Genomic DNA, 21,391 nt, shown 5'->3' with positions numbered 1-21,391 from the left:
AATAAGTGCTATTAATATATTTCAAACAAAATCACAGTAAAATGATTTAGAAGCAAAATTCCAATTTCTTGGAAGACATTACGAACCGAATTTTCTTCCTCCTCTCCCAGCTCTCGCTGCTGTTCTTCATGTCTTTTAGCTTTGAGCTCCATAGCTTCTGTGATCAGATCTCTTAAAATCGATACAGGTTTTGCATTCTTGATAAAATGATGCTAGAAGAGTAAAGTTAATATTTCATAAATTCAAGGTATTTCTCTGAATCACATAAATAGTAAAACAATATGTAAGTGCTAAAGAAGATCAAAAGCACCAATAACAGTTTCTTTCATCTAGAAATGAAAGTACATGTTCAAAAAACAGAACATTTCAAATGTTTCTGAATTAAGGATTTTGCTTTGGGTTTACTAGTTATTTGACAAGAACAACAACAAAATTAATGTACACTCACAGAAATGCAACCTTATAACTAACACAGCTACAAAAGCCTTAAAAATATAATTCACCAAAAGAAGTACAGGTTAGGAAGATTTTTTTTTTTTTTTAACAAGTTGCCAGCTAAAATCAGTGGTTAGTAAGACTATTTTGTTACTTCTTTTAGATATGTTCTATTTGATTATGTCTTGAATAATTTTATCTTATACAATGGAGAAGTTTAAATCAGCAAAAGACAAGCTAAAGTATATTTCTGAATATAACTATTGCCTCATTACTAAACTATATACAAAGCAACTCTCCATCTCTTTTCACTGTTACCTTGATTCAAGCTACAGGCCCTGAGTTCTCTCTACTATCCCACAAGTACAGCTGAGGATAATCACCAGAATAGACCGGGGTTTTGACAAAATTTTTGGAGGGAATTGAGGTGGGAGAGAGAGAGAGAGATTATAGGTATAATTTGGGATAGATAATCTTATTCTGAAACAAGCAATTCAGCTTTAAAAATAGTGTTTCCATATTTACATGTCAAAGAGCTCTGGTAGCGTAGTGGTTATGAACCGGACTGCGAACCTTAAGGCCAACAGTTCGAAACTACTAGCTGTTCTGCAAGAGAAAGATGAGGCGTTCGGCTCCCGTAAAGATTTACAGCCTCGGAAACCCTGTACAGGGTTGCTATGGGTCAGAACCGACTCAATGGCACTTAACAACAACAACATTTACATGTCAATGATATCACGTGAAAGTTATTTTTAAAAAAGTGCAAAGATATTCTGAAAGACAAAAAGGTTTTAGTGCTAAAGACAAAATTACAGACATTTGCAAGAGGCTTTAAAATGGTGAACATATCATTTTGGAAAACGTTAAGTAAGCATCAAACCAGATTACAGAAATACTAACAATGACTCTGGTGGAGTAGTGGTAATGAATCGGGCTGTGAACCTCAAGGTCAGCAGTTCGAAACTGCCAGCTGCTTCGCGGGAGAAAGATGAGGCTTTCTGCTCCCGTAAAGATTTACAGCCTTGGAAACCCTGTTCAGGGTCGCTATGGGTCGGAACCAACTCGATGGCGCTTAACAACAACAATGACTACAAAGATTCGATAAATTGTTTATATTATAGATTTATTTTTAGCTAAATTTAGTCCTACTATACATATCTGTGGCATTGATTCCCTCTCATCCACTAAGTGACAGAGTTGGGGCTGGGCACATGGTTGCCCAGTTAGAGCCCACATTTATTTCTCACCATATTTTCAGCTGAATGTGACTATGTGAGTAACTTCTTACCAGTGGGATCTAAGAGCAAATGATGTGCTCCACTCTACTGTCTTAAACTTGAAACGTTGAGTGTACATTCTGCCATAATCTCTCCCCTTCTAAGCTGAAAACCAGAAGTACCTGTGATACAACTTGAACTATAAATACAAGAATAGTGCCCTAGAGGATGATGATCAACAATAAAAAGGGAAGCCAAGTCCTACTCTGAAAACAACTTGAAAAAAACGAATAGAAAAGTCACAAAAAGAAATCACTGAAGATAACTTTTTCCCTTAAAGAATTTAACATCTAGAATAAGGAATAAGAGAAACATATGCAGAAAGTTATGATATAACAAATAAGTTACATTCATCATCAGGTATTTTAATCAATGTCCATATAGCTGAGTCGATTCTGACTCAATTCAGATTCCTGAAGCTGTAAGTCTTTACATGAGCAATCTCATCGTTGTCTCTCAGAGCAGCTGGTGGGTTTGAACTGTCAACTTTGTGATTAGCAGTCCAGTGCTTATCCTACAGCACCACCAAGTCTCCTAATGATATGCTTGGTTCTTGTTGCTAAATGCCATCAAGATGGTTCCTAATCATAGTGACCCCATATAGGGTTTCTAAGGAACGGCTGATGAATTTGAGCCTCTGACCTAGTAGTTAGCAGCCCAGTGCTTATCCTACAGGGCCACACCAGGATATATTTTGTTGCTGGTGGTAAGTGCTGTCAAGTAGGTTCTGACTCATAGCAACCCTGTATAGGGTTTCTGAGGAGTGGCTGGTAGGTTTGAACCACTGACCCTGCAGTTCAAACCAACCTTGTGACCCAGTGTTTTATCATACAGTGCCAACACCAGGACTCCAATCTAAATGATCAGAAGCCAGCATATGTAAATATAGGAGAAGAATGAGTGAGGTAATCACAGCTGTCTTATGCAAAAGAGATCATTTTAAGAAGGACAAACCATGTGAACATATAGAACAATAAGCATTACTGTTAGAAGACAGCAGGAAAACCTGCCTAGCCAAAGCAGAAACACCATTTAGAGGAATGAAGTTCTATGAAGTTAGATACAGGCAACAGTGGACAAGCAAGATAAATTCTTCAGATGTGATGCCATCTGAAAAAAGCGACTACAGTTACAGAAGCAAGACAATAACGTAAGGAAAATAATGTCTTTGATAGCATGAATTTACAAGAGTTTAGAAATGTAATAAAGTGGGGCAAAATGGTAAAATCCAGGTGTAATTATTTAAAACAGGGGCTTAAAACCCAAACCAAAATAGAGAGGCAGCAGTGAATGTGATGGAACAACTTAAGGACTGATTTTATACAATACAACAGGGAGAAGAGCAACAATGCAAAACTGGGGAACCAAAAGAACTGCATCTCTTTTTAAGGGTATGGTGGTTGTGGTTGTGTGATATGGAGTCATTTCTGACATACAGAGACCCTGTACAGGACTTCTGAGGTTGTAAATCTTTACAGGAGCAGATAGCCTCATCTTTCTCCCACGGAACACCTGGAACATTTGAACTACTGACCTTGCACATAGCAGGCCAGTTTGTAATCCACCACACTACATTTTAAGCTGCATTTTATTTAGTTATCTTCTCAGGGACAATTATGAGTCACCCCTCCAAGACACTGGTTTATTTTCAAGAAATGTCAATGTTCAGATTAGGTTTACGCATTCTAATGAAAGCTTGCTTTCATGCAGTTTGTTGTGAATTGACTACAATGCCATACAGACTACCATTAATCTACACAATTTAATTTTCTTAATCTCAAAATCTCAGTATGTCTAATTTCATTTATACTTGCATTTTCTCTATGTAACTGCTACAGACGTGATTCTGATCAACAAAGATGAATTGGTTAGTGAAGTTAAAAGGGTAGATAAAGAACTGAAGATCATATTATTTTAGCATTCTTGCTAGTAAGAAGAGGTTTCATCAGTAATTCGGCCAGATTTAAAAATATAACATATTTTTAAAACTTTAAAAAATAGCATGTGATAACATTAAAAACACATAGCAACACTGAAAACTGCAGAAAAACAAATTGGCAAAAGTAAAACTTTTTTTTTTTTTTTTAATTTTTGAATGGACAGAAATATGGATCAGAAATATAGATCAGTCAGTTAGCCAGATCTCTTTAAAGAGTTGAAGAGATGACAAACATGTCCACTTGAGGACTAAGGCATACCTGACCCAAGCTATGGTATTTTCAATAACCTCATATCCATGCAAAAGTTTGATAATGAATAAGGAAGACTATAGAAGAACTGATGCATTTGAGTTATGGTTTTGGAGGAGAATATTGAAAGTACCATGGACTGAGTTATGCTGTTGGAGAAGAATACCGAAATTACCAGGGACTGCCAAAAGAACAAACAGATCTGTGTTTGGAAGAAGTACAGCCAGAGTGCTCCTTGGAAGCCAGGATGCCCAGACTTTGTCTCTCATACTTCGGAGATGCTATCGGGAGGAACTAGCCCCTGGAGAATGATACCATGTTTGGTAAGGTGGAGGGCCACAATGATTTCATTCTAATACAGTAAATGGTATATACCAGGTGCTTATGGAAACAAAGAAGAACAAATAACCTAAACAAGAATAAAGAGAAAGCTGCTAGATTAAATATCTAATTAACAATGCTAAGGAGTCCTGGTGTGGCACTAAAGGATAAGCATTAACCAGAAAGGTGGTTTGAATTGCACGGCCAGCAGTTCAAACCTACCAGCCACTCCGTGGAAACCCTAAACAAGGTCACTATGAGTTGGAACCAACTCAACAGAACTTAACAACAAGAGGAGGGAGCCAGTTGGAGAAAATATCTCTAAACTTGGTAGGAGAGAAGGAGAGGATAGCATGAGAATAGGTATAGAGGGCTGGAGAAAAAGAAAATTTGTATATCAAACTAAAACTCTATTTTTTGAATATTATGACGTAAAAAATGCAAGGGAGTGAGGGCAGACAAAAGGCCAAATAAGAAAATACTATCGGAGTTCTGGTGTGACGCAGTGAGTTAATGAGCCAGACTGCAAATCCATTTGAACTGCAAGATTAGCGGTTCAAGCTCATCAGCTGCTCCTCAGAAACCGTATCCAGGGTCGGTGTGGGTCGGAACCTACTCAACAGCACTTAAAAACAACAATTATAATACTAAAAAATATACAAATGCCACCCAGTTGATTCCAACTCATAGTGACCATGTACGATTTTTCTTTTTTAATTTATAGTGAATTGAGTGAAGGTTTACAGAGAAGATCATCAGTTTTGTATTCCATAAATCATACACTTTGTTTCATCTCAAGGATTGCAGTTCCTTCCATGGAACACCAGTTATCCCAATACCTGCTTGCTGTGCCTATTTCTATTCCAACCTCCTTCCCATTCATTCTCAATGTTGTCCTTAGGAAATGTTGTCGTTTTGACCTTGAATGATTGACTATTCCAGGGCGAATAGACCTTACTAGTATTGTCCCACACAGCTACCCACTGCTTGGATAAAATTTTAACCATTAGGTTGAGTTCCATTCCAGACCTCAAGGGTGGTCGGGGTCATGGTCTGGGGTCTTCTGACCAGTAGTAAGCCTGGCTTTTTTTTTTTTTTTAAATTTTGAGTTTTGTTCCACACTTTCTCCCAGTCTATCCAAGACCTACCTTCTAATGTGATCCCTTTCATAAGTTCTTCTGGTCTTAGTCATGATGACTGATGTTCACCTGCTCCATTAGTCCACTGGACTAGACATTCCAAGCATCCTCAATTTTCATCCCTCTTAATTTTTCCACACATAGAGAAACCAACAATTGCAACTTATATGGCTGCTCATGAACTTTTATCGTTCTACTTGCTACACACCAAAGGAGGATGCAGAACACTGTCTTTGTGGACAATGCTAGACTAATAGACTGTGGTATCCCGAGACTATGGTACTAAGCTCCCAGGACCAGCAACTCATTGCCTTAAGATGTTTGATAATATCTAAGAAGTTCTCATCATTTTGTCCTCTGTATGCTTCACCAAAAATCATTGATTCTGCTGAATTCTATCATGTGATCTCCAGCATCATTTCTATCACCAAGGCCATATTTTCCAACTACTGATCATTCCTCTTTGCTCCCAACTTTTGCATTCCAATCACCAGTAATAATCAATACATCTTAACTGCATGCTTGATCAATTTCAGATTGAAGAAGTTGGTAGAATTCTTCCATTTCTTCCACACTGGCTTTAGTGGTTGGTGCATAAATTTGAATAACAGTGGTATTAACTGGGCTTCCCTGTAGGCGCATGGATATTATCCTATCACAGACAGCATTGTACCTCATGACTGATCTGGATATGTTCTTTCTGACAATGAATGCAACACCATTCTTCTTCAATTTGTCATTTCCGGCATAGTAAACCATGGTCATCAGATTCAAAATGGCCAATACCAGTCCATTTCAGCTCATTAATGCCTAAGGTATCGATGCTTATGTGCTCCATTTCATTTCTGACAACTTCCAATTTCCCCAGATTCATACTTCATACATTCCATGTTCCGATTTTCAGTGGATGTTTACAGCTGTTTCTTTTCATTTTGAGTTGTGTCCTATCAGCAAATGAAGGCCCCGTGGACTTTTTTTCCCATAGGCTTTACTCCATTTACATCATCACAGTTAACTCTACTCTTAGGAAGCAGCTCTTCCCGGGTCACATTTTGAGTGCCTTCCAACCTGAGTGGCTCATTTTCCGGCACTATTTCTGACGGTGTTTCTCTGCTATGCATAAGGTTTTCAGTGACTAAATATTCGGAAGTTATTCGTCACTCCTTCTTCCTAAGTCTACCTTCAGCTGGAAACTCATCTGAAACCTGTCCACCATGGGTGACCTAAAATACCGGTGGCATAGCTTTCAGAATCACAGCAACTCACAAGCCACCACAGTAAGACAAACTGACAGACGAATGATGTGTTCATTTCAAATACCTTCTTTAGACAGCATAAGAGACGATTATACACATGGACATCACCAGATGGAATACACAGAAATCAAATTGACTACATCTGTGGAAAGAGACAATGGAAAAAGCTCCATATCATCAGTCAAAACAAGGCCAAGGGCAGACGGTGGGACAGATCATCAATTACTCATATGCAAATTCACACTGAAGCTGAAGACAATGAAAACAAGTCCACAAGAGCCAAAATATGACCTTGAATATATCCCAACTGCATTTAGAGGTCATGTGAAGAACAGATTTGATGCATTATACACTAAAGACCGAAGACCAGAAGAGTTGTGGGATGACATCAAGAACATCATACAGCAAAAAGTCATTAAGAAAACAAGACAGAAGGAAAAGGTCAAAATGGATGTCAGAACAGACTCTGAAACTTGCTCTCCAGCGTAGAGATACTAAAGCAAATGGAAGAAATGAGGAGGTACAAGAGATGAACAGAAAATTTTAAAGATCAGCTCGAGAAGATAAAGCCAAATATTATTTTAAAAATGTGCAAAGATCTGGAATCAGAAAACCAAAAAGGAAGAATATGCTCAACATTTCTCAAGCTGGGGGAACTGAAGAAAAAATTCAAGCCTCGACTTTCGTTATTGAAGGATTCTTTGAACAAATTATTGAATGACGCAGGAAGCATCAAGAGAAGATGGAAGGAATACACAGAGTCACTGTACCAAAAGGAAATGGTTAATGTTCAGCCATTTCAAGAGGTAGCATATGATCAGGAGCCAATGATACTGAAGGAGAAAGTCCAAGGTGCATTGAAGGAATTGGCAAAAGAACAAGGCACCAGGAATTGATGGAATAAAAATTGAAATCTTTCAAGAAAGTGAGGTGGCACAGGAGGCACTCACTCATCTCTGCCAAGAAATGTGGAAGACAACTATCTGGTCGACTGATTCGAAGAGATCCGTATTTGTGCCCATTCCAAAGAGAGGTGACCCAATGGAATGCAGAAATCATTGGACAATCTCTTTGATATCCCATGCAAGTAAAGTTTTACTAAAGGTAATACAGAAACGGCTGCAAGCATACATTGACAGAGAACTTCCAGAAGTTCAAGACAGATTCAGAAGAGGCCGTGGAACAAGAGATATCACAGGATATCATGCTGATGTCTTGGCTGAAAGCAGAGAATATCAAAAAGATGCTTACCAGTGCTTTATTGACTACGCAAAGGTTTTCAATTGTGTAGATCATGACAAGCTATGGACAACATTGTGAAGTATGAGTATTCCTGAACACTTAATTGTGCTCATGAGGAATCTGTACCTGGACCACTCCTGGCGTTCGAACAGAATATGGGAACACTGAATGGCTTAAGATTAAGAAAAGTATGTGACAAGGTTGTATTCTTTCACCATACATATTCAACTTGTATGCTGAGCAAATAATCTGAGAAGCTGGATTATATGAAGAAAAATGTGGTATCAGGATTGGAGGAAGACTCATTAACAACCTGCGATATGCAGATGATACAACCTTGCTTGCTGAAAGTGAAGAGGACTTAAAACATTTACTGATGAAGATCAAAGAGCACACACAGCCTTTGGAATGGATTACATGTCAATATAAAGAAAAATCTTCATCACTGGGCCAATAAACAACATTCTTCTCAATAGAGAAAAGATTGAAGTTGTCAAGGATTTCATTCTTCTTCAATCAACTATCAACACTCACGAAGCAGCAGTTAAGCAATCAAATGGAGTACTGGGTTAAGAAAATTTGCTGCACAAGACATTTTTTTTTAAGTGTTGAAGAGCAGAGATGTCAGCTTGAGGACTAAAGTGTGCCTGACCCAAGCCAAGGTATTTTCAATAACCTCATATGCATGTGAAAGCTGGATGTGAATAAGGAAGACTGTAGAAGAATTGATGTATTTGAGTTATGGTGTTGGAGGAGAATATTGAAAGTGCCATGGGCTGCCAAAAGAACCAACAGAGCAGTTTTGGAAGAAGTGCAGCCAGAGTGCTCCTTGGAGGCTAAGATGGCCAAACTTTGTTTCTCATACTTTGGACATATTGTCAGGAGGGACCAGTCTCTGGAGAAGGATATTATGTTTGGTAAGGTGGAGGGTCAGAGAAAAAGAGGGAGACCTCCAATGAGATGGATTGGCCAAATGGCAGCATTGATGAACTCAAGTGTGGCAACAGTAGTGAGGTTGACCCAGGATCTGGCAGTGTTTGGTTCTGTTGTGCATAAGGTTGCTATGGGTTGGTACTGACTCGATGGCGTCACAACAACATGCTTCACCACATTCACAGGTGTGTTTGCAGCAAAGGGAAATGTTATTAAGTGCTCTTGAGTCAGTTCTGACTCATAGCAATAATGGACTGCTAACGGCAAGTTTAGCTAGTGGGTAGCAGTCCAGTGCTTATCCTACAGTGCTGTACAAATAACCTCTTCAAACACTTATATATCTGTGGGTATACTCCTACTCTCCCACGCATACCCCTTCAGCCTGTGTATTTGTTCATGCATCTACCCACAAAACACTTGTTCCAGAGTTGTGTATTTAACACTATTGACCTCTACCCCCTTTAGCACTTGTATCCTTCCCTGTGTCTTCACCTGTCTTCATCATTCTTCTGTCAAACTCTCTCTTCTTGTATTTTGCCCACCCCATCATCCAAGTTAACATGTGTCCACCTTCTAGCCAGTGAATTACTCTACCTTCCCTCTCTGGTTTCCCTGGTAATCATCAAAGAATGTTTATTTCAGCATGAAAACCTTTTTCTTGAGTTTTTACAATAGTAGTTTCATATAATATTTGTCATTTTCTGATTGACTAATTTTACTCAGGATATTGTCCGCCAGGTTCATCCATGTTATGAGGTGTATTGCAGATTTATCACTATTCTTTACCATTACATAGTATTCCATCGTGTGAATACACCAAAGTTTATCCATCTTCCATTCATGGACATTTAGGCTGTTTCCTTCTTCTTACTATTGTGACTAGTGCTGTGATGAACATCAGCGTGCATATATCTCCTTGTGTCATGGCTCTTCCTTGTTATGGTATACTCCCAAGTAGAGGGACTGCTGGGTGTGGCACTGTACAATCAGCAATGGACTGCAAACCACAGGGTAGGCAGTTCAAACCCACCGGCTGTTCCTTAGAAACTCTATACAGGGTCACTATGAGTCAAAACCAACAACAACATGGTATTTCCATTTCTAACTTTCTGAGGATGCACCATACCATTTTCCACAGCGATTTTACCACTTTACAGTCCCACCAGCAAGTAGGAAGGTCCCAGTCTTGTCTTGCCACATCCTTGCCAGCATTTGTTGCTTTCTGTTTTCTCTTTGTTTTTAATTTGCTATTAATGCTGAAATGAGATGATACCTCACTGTTTGGGTTGTTTTTTCTCCCCTTAAGGAGCCCTGGGGGCTCCTGGTATGGAGCTGTAGGATCAGCACTGGACTGCAAACCATAAGGTCAGCAGTTCAAACCTACCAACTGCTCCTCGGAAACCCTACAAAGGGGTCGCTATGAGTCAGAACTGACTCGACAGCAGTTAACAACAACTGGTGATATAGTGGGTTACAAGTTGGGCTGTTAACTTCAAGGTCATCATTTCAAATCCACCAGCCGTTCCAAGGGAGAAAGATGATGCTTCTTGCTCCTGTTAAGGTTTACAGCATCAGAAATCCTATACAGGGGGTGCTGTATGAGTTGGCAACAACATGTCAGCATACAACCACCAACAACCAATAGCTGGTGGGTGTGGCACTGTACAATAATTACATATTGCTAATGTACAGGGTCGCTATGGGTCAGAACCGACTCAACGGCACTTAACAACAACAACAATATACAAATAGCTAATGATCATTAACATTCTTCATATGCTTGTTGGCCTCCTGAATGTCTTCTTTGGGGGAAGTGTCTATTCATGTCCTCTGAGCAGTTTTTAATTGGGTTATTTGTTTTTGTCTTGTAGAGGTATTGTTGTTTTCTATAAATTTGAGAGATGAGTCCTTTGTCTAATTGTCACTGCAAAAAAAATTTCCAGGTCTTTTTACACTTCTGGCAAATTCTTTTTGATACACATGTCTAACTTTTAGGAGATCCCAATCATCTATTTTGTCTTCTACTGCCTGTGTGGTTTTGGTTATGTTTGACAGTGTATTTATTCCATGTATCTGAGCCTAAGTTTACCCCTATTTTTTCATTGATGATCTGCATTGTTCTAGGTTTTACATTTAGGTCTGATTATTAAAAAACACTGTGAGTTTGTTTTTAATGTATGCTGTGGGACATGGCTCTTGTTTCACTTTTTTGTGAATAGATATCCAGTTTTTCCAGTACCATTTGTTGAAAAGACCATTTCCCCATTTAATGTGTTTTGGCCCTATGTTAAAGATCAACTAACTGTATGTGGGTGGATTTACTTTTGGGACCTCAATTTTGTTCTATTGATCTATGTATCGTTCACTATACCAGTTCCAGGCTGTTTTGACTACTGAGATAACAAAGTGAGAGGCCTCCAACTTTGTTCCTCTTCCTGAGTAATGCTTTGCTTATCCGAGGTGTCTTTCTTTTCCATATAAAGTTAGTGTTCAGTGTTTCCATCTCTTAAAAGAATGAAGTTGGAATCTCGATTGGGACTGCATTATATCTACAGATTGCTTTGGGTAGTGTGGACATTTTACAATGTTAAATATTCCTCTCCATGAATATGATACATTCTTCTATTTTTATAAATGTCTTTTGGCTTCTTGAAGTAGTGTTTTCCAGGCTGGAAATTTTACAAGAGCAGATATTTTCATCTTCCTCCTGTGTAGTGACTGGGGTCTTAAATGGTCATCAATAATGTTGTTAAGTGCCACAGAGTCAGTTTCAACTCATAATAACCCTGTACATGATTTTCAGTATTTACTAATTAGTATTTACTAGGTATAGTAAATACTAACAAGCACTATGCAGTTGTTAGTTGTTGTTAAATGCCGTTAAGTCTTTTTGGGCCCATAGTGACCCTGTATAGGGTTTCCAAGGAGTGACTGGTGGGTTTGAACTGCTAAGCTTGTGATTAGCAATCTAGCACTTATCCTACTATACCAACCAGTACTCCATAATAAGCACTATACAAACATAGTTGTCTTCTTGGACATACTATGGAGACGGATGCTTGGGCAAACCCAATTAGAAACGAGATGATAACGATGCTTGTGATGTGGTCCATACAAGTCAGCATCATGAGGCAGAAAAATTCAAATGGAATACAATGAGCACAATCCCTTCATCACTGTGTGATCTTCAGGGAGTCATTTAATCTTACTAGATTTCAGTAACACGCTCATCCACAAGTCAGGAATTAACTAAGTGTTTCTAAAATTCCTTTCATCCAAAAAAACTCAGTTGAAAGGAACACATTTTTTCTTAAAGAATAGTTAGAAAAAACAGTAGAAGACTACAAATAAAGATATTCAGACTTACTTCACCAGCTTACTTTGTGCTCTTTGCCCCATTTTTTTGTTTTGTTTTGTCTCCCTCTCCTTTCTTGCCTCATTTAAAGTTGGATAACAATGATATTTATACAGCTAATATTACCAGTAGGCCCTTGATTTTATACAGTCAAATTTCCTTAGAAATTCCGACAATACAAGCGGGCATCAAAAGGTTTATGGGGTAAAAACTCCATTATTTTTAATTCCATTTTTCCACAAACTTTTCTAAGCCCCGTTTTATTTCAAAATAAATATTTTAATTAATTTTTGAAAAGTAGTACTTGCACATGACACAAAATTCAAAAGACTTGAAGAAAAAAAAAAAAAAGGACAAGTGCTGTATGATTCCACTCAACTGAAGTATCTAGAATAGGCAAATACAGAGACAGAAGTTTATTCATAGCTTCTGGGAGGGGAGCAGTAACGGAATATCTGTAAACATATTGTGGTGATGGTTGCACAATAGAATGCATATAATCAATATCACTGAATTGTACATGTAAAAAAGGCTGAATTGGCAGATGTTTTATTAGTTGTATTTTTACCATAACAAAAATTACCTTTTTTTTATTGAAAAAAAAAAAATTCAGTTAAAAATCGGTCTCTGATCCACTTTTGCCTCTCAGCCCTACATTTATACTTTCTTTGGAGACCAGATGTATGTTTTATTTTCTGGAAAAATACCATTACAAGCATTCACATATGCACATACAGGTTATGACATATTATGACAAAGTTACGACATATTAGAGTTACAACATATCATACTTAACAAAGGTCTGGCTTTTTTGTTTGTTTTGAGTATATCTTATCATTAGTAATACATACTGTATACAATGTTGCAGCATATAATTTGCTGATGCTATCATTCTCAGATGTTCACTTGCAGATGCTCAATTTTAATATTTACTATTCAAAACTCTGCCATATATGTGATAGGATTTTGTGATTCAATTGTAAGTAACTGTTAGGAGGATTGAGTGTCACAACTGCAACTGCAGAAGATGTATATCTAAAAGGGAGGAGTAGTTCATCTTTCATTTCAGCAACAGAGAATTCCAAGACCAGCAAGAAGGAAGAGAATGAGAGGAAGGTGAGATTCTACCTAGGGAAGCGGTAACAGCAGAGATGGTGGGAGAGGTGACAGCATGGAGAGACAGAACAGCTGTAGACTCTGGCCCATGGACTGAGAAAGGCCATGTGCCTGTGGACAGGAGAGGCAGGCTTTCAAAATGTGTCCTTTGAACATTTAAATGAATATATATTTTTTTGTTCTGCATGTATACATTAAGTATTTTTGCTTTGCTGATTTGTGAAAAATAAGATGTAAAAGGGAAGCCACAGGGACAATACAGGATAACTACTGTTGCAGGGAATGGACTGTAATTATCGAAATAAAGCAAATAATATGATTGGCTGACAATAAATTATCTTGCCTGCTAACCTTCACTCAATGCACAGTAAGTTTAAAAAAAAAAAAAAAATCAAAACAGTCATACAGATTTAGTTTTGTTTTGCTAGTTGAAAGCAAGGACCCAAAGCTGATCACTTTGCTAATGTTGATAGATAAATTTGTGAAGCAGTGAGATATTACTGCAAAATATATGAAGGGGAAAAAAGGTCCATATAGACAAATCTCACTAATTTTCTGACTAGAAGCACCTCCTCATTCCCAGGGATAATAGGAGAGGGCTTCGAAAAGTTCATGGTAAATGGAATTAAAAGATAGTGGAATTTTTTCACAAACTTTTTGAAGCCCCTTCATGCAGATGATACTGAACCTTTCACAGTTACTATTGCAAATACAAAATTCCAACACCAAACTTCATATCATCAGAGTCCATTTTTATGATGTGTATTTTTATTTATATATGTGTGTATATGGCATCCTGGTGTGGTATTGTGGGTTAATGTGCTGGACTGCAAAGTCGGTTTGAAACGCAAAGTTGGCGGTTCAAGCTCACCAGCCGCTCCTCAGAAACCCTATATAGGGTTGCTATGGGTTGGAATTGACTCAACGGCACTTAACAACAACATGTGTGTGTGTGTGTGTGTGTGTGTGTGTGTGTGTGTGTGTATACGCTTATGTGTAATTTTATAAAAAATGCTTCTAACCCCCATAGACAAATAACTATCAGCTTTAAAAAGATACTGATAATAAAAGACAATACTAATGAATCGACCAAAAAAGGGCAGTGGGTAGATTCAGTTATGTCAGAACCACCTTATGGAGTCACCAGATCAACATCACATTATCAATTGGGGACTTGTGTATATATATACATGTGTGTGTATGTATATATATGTATATATATATACACATTTGTTGTATATATACATATATATATATATGTGTGTGTGTGTGTATGTATGTGTGTGTGTGTATATGTGTATATATATATATATATATATATATATATATTTGTTGTTGTTGTTAAGTGCCGGCGAGTCAGTTCCGACCCATAACGACCCTGTACAGGGTTTCCGAGGGTGTAAATCTTTACGGGAGTAGAAAGCCTCATCTTTCTCCCACGGAGCAGCTGGTAGTTTCGAACCGCTAACCTTAAGGATCGCAGCCCGATTCGTAACCACTACGTTACCAGAGCTCCATATTATATATATATATATATATATATATATATATATATATATATATATATATATATCAATCCCTCTCCTGATAGATTTAAGATTAATTTCTTGATAGACTAATTTCTAGATACAATCTGTTGCTAGCTATTTACACTGTTTCTAATATTTTGCTATTATAATATTCTATAAATATTTTTACACATAGGTCATTTCACAAATGCTTACTTATTTCTGTAGAGTAAAATCATAGATCTCAAATTACTGAGTTAAAGAATATGTAATTTTTAAAGGTAGTTAAGCCTTCCAAGAAGGTTGAGTACCAAGTTACACTTTCATAAAAATAAACAGCACATTTAAGAGCCAGTTTCCATGTACCTCTCAATAAAGTCTTTTTTTAAATTGTACCCTGGAAAATCACTTTTAAAAAAAAATTTTTTTTTTTTAAATACTTTTGTCACATGAAAAAATCATTTTCCATGTATCATGTTTTGTCAGTGAGAGATACTTATTAGTTTAGAGGTCTGAGGCAAAAAAAGGTCTAAGGAATCAAGACTCACAAATATTTATTATACCTATCAAATTATTTCTATTTGCATCAATTTCAGAGAAGATAAAAATCATCTTGTTCCTCTGGATACAAAGTCTACTTATAGCAGGAGATATTGAAATTCTTCATTTTTAGGTAATCTTGGAACTAGTATTTACAACATGTTATATTATTCTTTTCAAGGAATTTAAGGATCTTGTGTATTTATACATCTTATAGATGGAGTCCTGGTGTGACACTGTAAGAGAAGCACAGGGCTGCTAATCACAAGGTCAACAGTTGAAACCAACCAGGTTCTTCTCAGAAACACTATATGCAGGGTCACTGTTAGTCAGAACCGATTCAATGGCACTAACAACAGTAACAGCATACCCGAATAAAGGAGCTCTGGAGGTGCTGTGATTAAAGCACTCAGCTGCTAACCAAAAGATCAGCAGATGGAAACCACCAACGACTCCACAGAAAAAATTGGGATAGTCTGTTTCTATAAAGGGAAGTTGTTGAGTCAGTAACGACTCACAATAACCCTGTGTAAAGGTTCCGAGGAGCGGATGGTGAGCTTGAACTGCCACCCTGCAGTTTAAACCAACCTTGCAGTCCAGCACATTACCTCACAGCGCACAGCCTTGGAAACCAGATGGGGGCAGTTCTAGTCTGTCCTACAGAGTAGCTATGTCTCAGAATCAACTCCATAGCAGTGTTTTCTTGATTTTTAAAATACTGGAGCCAAAAAAGGCAAAGACTGGTCAAGGAACAATAAATAAATCAAGAACAAAAAATAATAATGGGGACAAGCATTTGTTTGGACACATTTTGAAAATTTGAGAAGCCATTTTAAGTTTCACTTTCAAAATAACTGTGGATGGAAAGAGTTAACTACATCAAAACTAAAACAAAATTTTTAAAAAGGTAGAGTAAGCCTGGAAAATAGTGAAAAAAACAGAAATCTGGCCAATGTCCGAAAGCTGAAAGGCAGGAAGAAATGCCCCTTCCTGTAGAGGCACAAGCACTGACCTGTAAAAGCTGTGTGGCAGTAGCTCTCTGCTCAGGACTCTTCACTAGGCACTTTTTAACAAAATCGGTGAAATCATCAGACCAAAGTTCTGGCTTCCTGAATGTTGGTGGTGGATTTGTGGGAATCATAAAAATAGCCTAGTAAAAGTGAAATATCCAAAAGGCACAGTAAGAATCACCACAGCACAACCTGATAAACAAATCTCTTTATCCATCTTTTTATCAAACTCTAAATCTGAAAAACAAATTTAAGCTTTTCTAGGATTTCCAGTAAGATTACAATTCAGGAAGCAAATCCATCTGCTACTAATGTAATCATTTCCCATTAAATTTCCTCTATTTGAATTGTAGCTCATTGAGCACATCATTCTTTATTTTATCTATTATTTTTACCAGTCTCTAGAGAAGACTTGGCATTTCTGACCCTTTTACCAAACTCAGGACATTCCCTAGTTAATTTTCTAGTTACACAGCTATATCCCCACATTTTGCTATTGCAAGCCAGATTCACTTCCCATTTTAATTTTATATAAGCATTAATGCTCCAAATGACTAGTAACAGTCTAATTTGCTCCTATAATCCAGAATATTTTAAGATAAATAAAATGATTATACAGTCCTGGTATAGCGATATAAGATAAGCACTGGACTGCTAACCTCAAGGTCGTTTGTTCATACCCACCAGACACTCCTTGGAAACCCTACACAGTAAGGCTATGAGGCAGAACAGACTCAACTACACTCAGTGATAACAGTCAAATTACTACTGAGATTTACAATGTTGTTGTTGTTATGTGACGTGGAGTCGGTTCCAACTCACCGCGACCCTGAACAGGGTTTCCAAGGCTGTTAATCTTTACGGGAGCAGAACGCCTCATCTTTCTCCCGCGGAGCAGCTGGTAGTTTCAAACTGCTGCCCTTGAGATTCGCAGCCCGATTTGTAACCACTACGCTACCAGAGAGCTCCTTTACAATAGGACTTGATAAAGCCAGGACTTTTATTTCTCTTTCTAAATACCCACGTTGGGATTCCACATGAAAGCTTTAAAGGCACTACATTTTTGTTGTTGTTAGAAGACAGTACATTCACGTAGTTCAGAATTCAAAACCTATAAAGTCTTCCTCCTATTCCTCTCCCCGAAGGCACCCAGTCATCTATTTCCAACCAAGAGAATTCACTGACTGTAATAAACCAACTTGTCTCCTGGGCATCTAGAAGAGTTCTTGATAAAATATTAAAATATCAATTTTCTTTTAAAATATATGAAAACAATAGTGAATTTATACAAACATATAAAGTACTCCATATGTGCCAGCTACTGGTGTGGCGCAGTAGGATAAAAGTACTGAACTGCAACCTCAGAGTCACTGCACCACCAGCTGTCCTTAGAAATGCTATACAGGGTCACGATGATTTGGAATTAACATGATGGCACTTAACAATTACCATTTTCATTTTCAAAAAATGGAGTTTTTAAAAAATATTATTTTAAAGACCAAAGGCAAACACAACAATAAAAAATGTAAAAGTAAAATGAATTGTTGTTTTTAAGTGCCGTCAAGTCAGTTCCAACTCATGAAGACCCTGTCTGTATAGGGTTTCCAAGGCGCTAAATCTTTCTCCCGCAGAGCAGCTGGTGGGCTCAAACCGCTGACCTTGTGGTTCATAGTCCAGTGCTTATCTTGTAAATTTATATAACACAATCAGCACAGTAGGCAAGATAAGGGGGGAAAAAGGTCTTTTGATAATCAATACATCCCTTTGCAGCGTACAAACATAGGCTTTCCAAGGATGTATTCAAGGATATAATAGTCTCTAACTGTTCAGAGGAGAGGTGGTGTTTCTCTTCTCTCCTCACTCTGTCACCTGGTTTCTGATGACTCTCTCGCTTCATTTACAAACAAATGGAATGAACATAAATGTATACTCATTATTCTAACTATTTAAAGATGGCAATACTACGAACTACAACAGTAATACTTGAAACTAAGTTTATTATCATTGAAAGAGACTAATCAAAAGTATTTTTTTAATGTCTGCTTATATATGAAGAAAATGCCAAAACTGTATACAAAGTAACGAAGATAGTGCATTCTGGGGATACCGATTATAATATATTCCTTTGATATGAATTGTTCCACTCTCCACTGGATTTTTATTAACTATTCAAAAGTAATGCACAAGTATCTTGCAATTAGACAATTTCCATATTAAAAGATACATGTTAGACCACATAGCTGAATTCTCTCACTTAACAGAAAAGGGATCCAAAGACTAGACAGGTTAAGAAATTTTAAAACAAAATTTGAGTCCTGCTAAAAGGCCTTCATTTAAAAGATCAGCAAAGTATTCTAATATTTCTGGTATGTTTAAAGAAACAAAAAGGAGATGTATACAGCAAAGAGAGCTACTAACTCTAAACAAATATACCTACTGAACAAAGGATAGAAGAGATGATAAATGATGATTTGTTTTCAACATATATTGTTGTTAAGTGCTGTTGAGTTGGTTCTGTCGCATAGCAACCCTTTATAGGGTTTCCAAAGAGCAACTAGTGGGTTTGAACTGCCAACCTTTTGGTTCGCAGTCCAGAGGTGATCTTACAGCATCACACCAGGAGTCCTTTTCAACATATACATCTGCCCAGTTTCTGTTCTTATTTTTTAAGTAGGGAACAAAGTATACATAAGTAAGTTTTAATAAGGAAGAGAGAGGAAAAACTTAAAACTTACTTCAATCCCAACTGTGATAATTCATAAAATTGGAGATCATTCAATCAAATAATGAAGGAAGGTGAAACTAAAAACTGTAATAAGAGAAGTCATAAATACTGTTCAGAGCCTACTATGCACAGAGCATTGTCGTTGTTGTTGTTGTTAAATGCCACTGAGTTGATTCTGACGCATAGTGATCCTGTACAGGGTTTCTGAAGAGCTGCTGGTGGGTTTGAACTGGCAACCTTGTGGGTCAAACTTACCTTGTGGTCCAGTGCTTATCCTACAGCACCACACTAGGACTCCTATATGTACAGGCATTATATGGACCTCAACGATGGAGCAGGAAACAAAGTCACTATACTTAAGAAACTTCTAACCTAGTCTAAGAATAGCAATGCAAGATTTAAAGAATATTATGGTAATAGATGGGTCCAATATGTTATCACTAGGTTTTAACTTGGAAAGTGATCTACTAAAATATACAATGGGTTTTAACTTAGAAGCCTTGATCCAAAAAGCTTTGTCTTAACAAAGTAGTGATAACTCAATCTCCAAGTCTGTTGATTCTAAGGTAAGACTTAATCTCTCTATCAGTATGAGCATCTTCTGTCAAGCAGGGCAAGTCCTTTAATGGGTGAGAACATTCTTACATAATATTACACATATTAAATCTAAGATAGTCATTTAAAAGCACCCTAGATAGTATTATGACACAAGAAGCATCTCACAATCAAACAAATATTTATCAAGCACTTTCTGTGTGTTCAGAACTAAGCTCTGAAAGAAGTAGCAAACAAACAGATAAACTACAAGCCAAACTGCACTAGTGGATGTATTCTGTTAAGGTGACATAACACTCAAATTCCCACAAAGTTAAGAATCTGCTGGAATTGGGTTGATTTTACCTGTGTGTTCTCCCTTTTACATGGGCCTCATCTGTGGTCACTGTTGTTAAGTGCTATTGAGTTGGTTCTGACTCATAAGGATCCTGTATAGAGTTTCCAAAATGCAGGTTGGTAGGTTTGAACCACTGACCTTCTGGCTAGCAATGCAGTGCTTATCCTACAATGCCACACCAAGTCTAGCCTGATTCTATTTTACCTAATTGGCTTTTTAGGTATCTGACAGGGTAAACCTTACTATTATAGATTTTAAAATAATATACATAACTCTGACCAACAGAGCTCACAGTCATTTTGTGGAGAGATTAAATAAAATTAATACATGAAACAAATAGCAAATAATGGAGTGTCATACAGTGAAATTTTGTCTGCAAATAACCTGATGAGTCTCCTCTGGCAGTGTCATGTAAGAGGAAGGAGCTGACATGGTATAGGATGGGTACAGTGGAGCTAACAACCGGTGCTGGAAAAGGTGCACAAAACCACCTGCTCCTTCTGATTAAAGAATAAAAATAAACTGAACTCTCATCTTTGCACAAAAGAGTTCAAAGTACCTACAAAACCCTTATACATACTGACCTCAGACTGCAGGTAAATGAGACTAGATTGTCTAGATAAATGCTGTCCATCTGCACTGCTGTTACAAATTGATGGATAACAACTCAGTGATTTATGTCTGTAAGCTAATGCTCTCCTTTGAACTTTGAGCCAATGAGGTTCAGTCTTATCTTCAGATAATCTTAACATATAAGGCTCACCTCAGCAGTAGCTTTTAGAAACCCTAGGATAAAAAGCTTACCTCTAACTCTTATTTACCCAGTACTGTCATAAAGTAAATCTAAAATGCTCACATCCTATTCTCAAACAAGCATTGAACTGTAGGATACAGTTCAAACAATAATATACCAAAATATAGGAAAGCTAAAGTCTCCAAGAAAACCACCATACCTTTTCTTTTCATTTGTCAGATCAGATAATCAATTACAAACTAATATGAGTAGGTTTTCTCAAAGACTTTACTTTGTTCACAATTCAACAAACAGCCTAGTGATGAATCACACACTAGGAACCTCTTAAGAATCCCCAGGTTTTTATATGAGTTGATTAGGTAATAGTCCCTGATGTAGAAAGTTTTGGCAGTCAGTGGCTAGCCTTAGACTAACAATTCACTCCTTTCCTTGCCACCAACCAAATCACATGGACACACATTACAGCCATATAACTTATCTTATCTCAAACACCATTCTGATTGAAGAATGTTAGTACAATAAAGGATATGATTATCCTTATGTTTGTTTCTACACAGTGTGTTGCTTAACTACATATTGAACCTTTGATTAAGTTTTTAAAAGAACTTCCCTGATTACAACAGTCTTAAGAAGCCAAGGAATGTAAGCATCTCAAAATAGCTAATTATCTTCATGCTTGGAATTTCATGCCTTGGACTC

General features: G+C 37.3%; 1 protein-coding gene across 1 annotated transcript in view; it reads right to left on the bottom strand.

The window, feature by feature from the left end:
• Positions 1 to 21,391, bottom strand: part of STK3 (serine/threonine kinase 3) — a 370,424-nt gene that overhangs the window by 174,996 nt on the left and 174,037 nt on the right. Inside the window, exons 7-8 of the mRNA XM_006859252.1 lie at positions 16,324 to 16,461; positions 87 to 212 (exon numbers count right to left, since the gene is read on the bottom strand). Coding sequence (XP_006859314.1) covers positions 87 to 212; positions 16,324 to 16,461 — 264 coding nt within the window. The remainder of the gene's footprint in view (positions 1 to 86; positions 213 to 16,323; positions 16,462 to 21,391) is intronic.

This window comes from Chrysochloris asiatica, unplaced genomic scaffold, assembly GCF_000296735.1.
Source record: "Chrysochloris asiatica unplaced genomic scaffold, ChrAsi1.0 scaffold00031, whole genome shotgun sequence".
NCBI classification, from domain to species: Eukaryota; Metazoa; Chordata; class Mammalia; order Afrosoricida; family Chrysochloridae; genus Chrysochloris; species Chrysochloris asiatica.
Note: the sequence above shows the minus strand (reverse complement) of the source record. Positions and strands in the feature narration are given on the sequence as shown.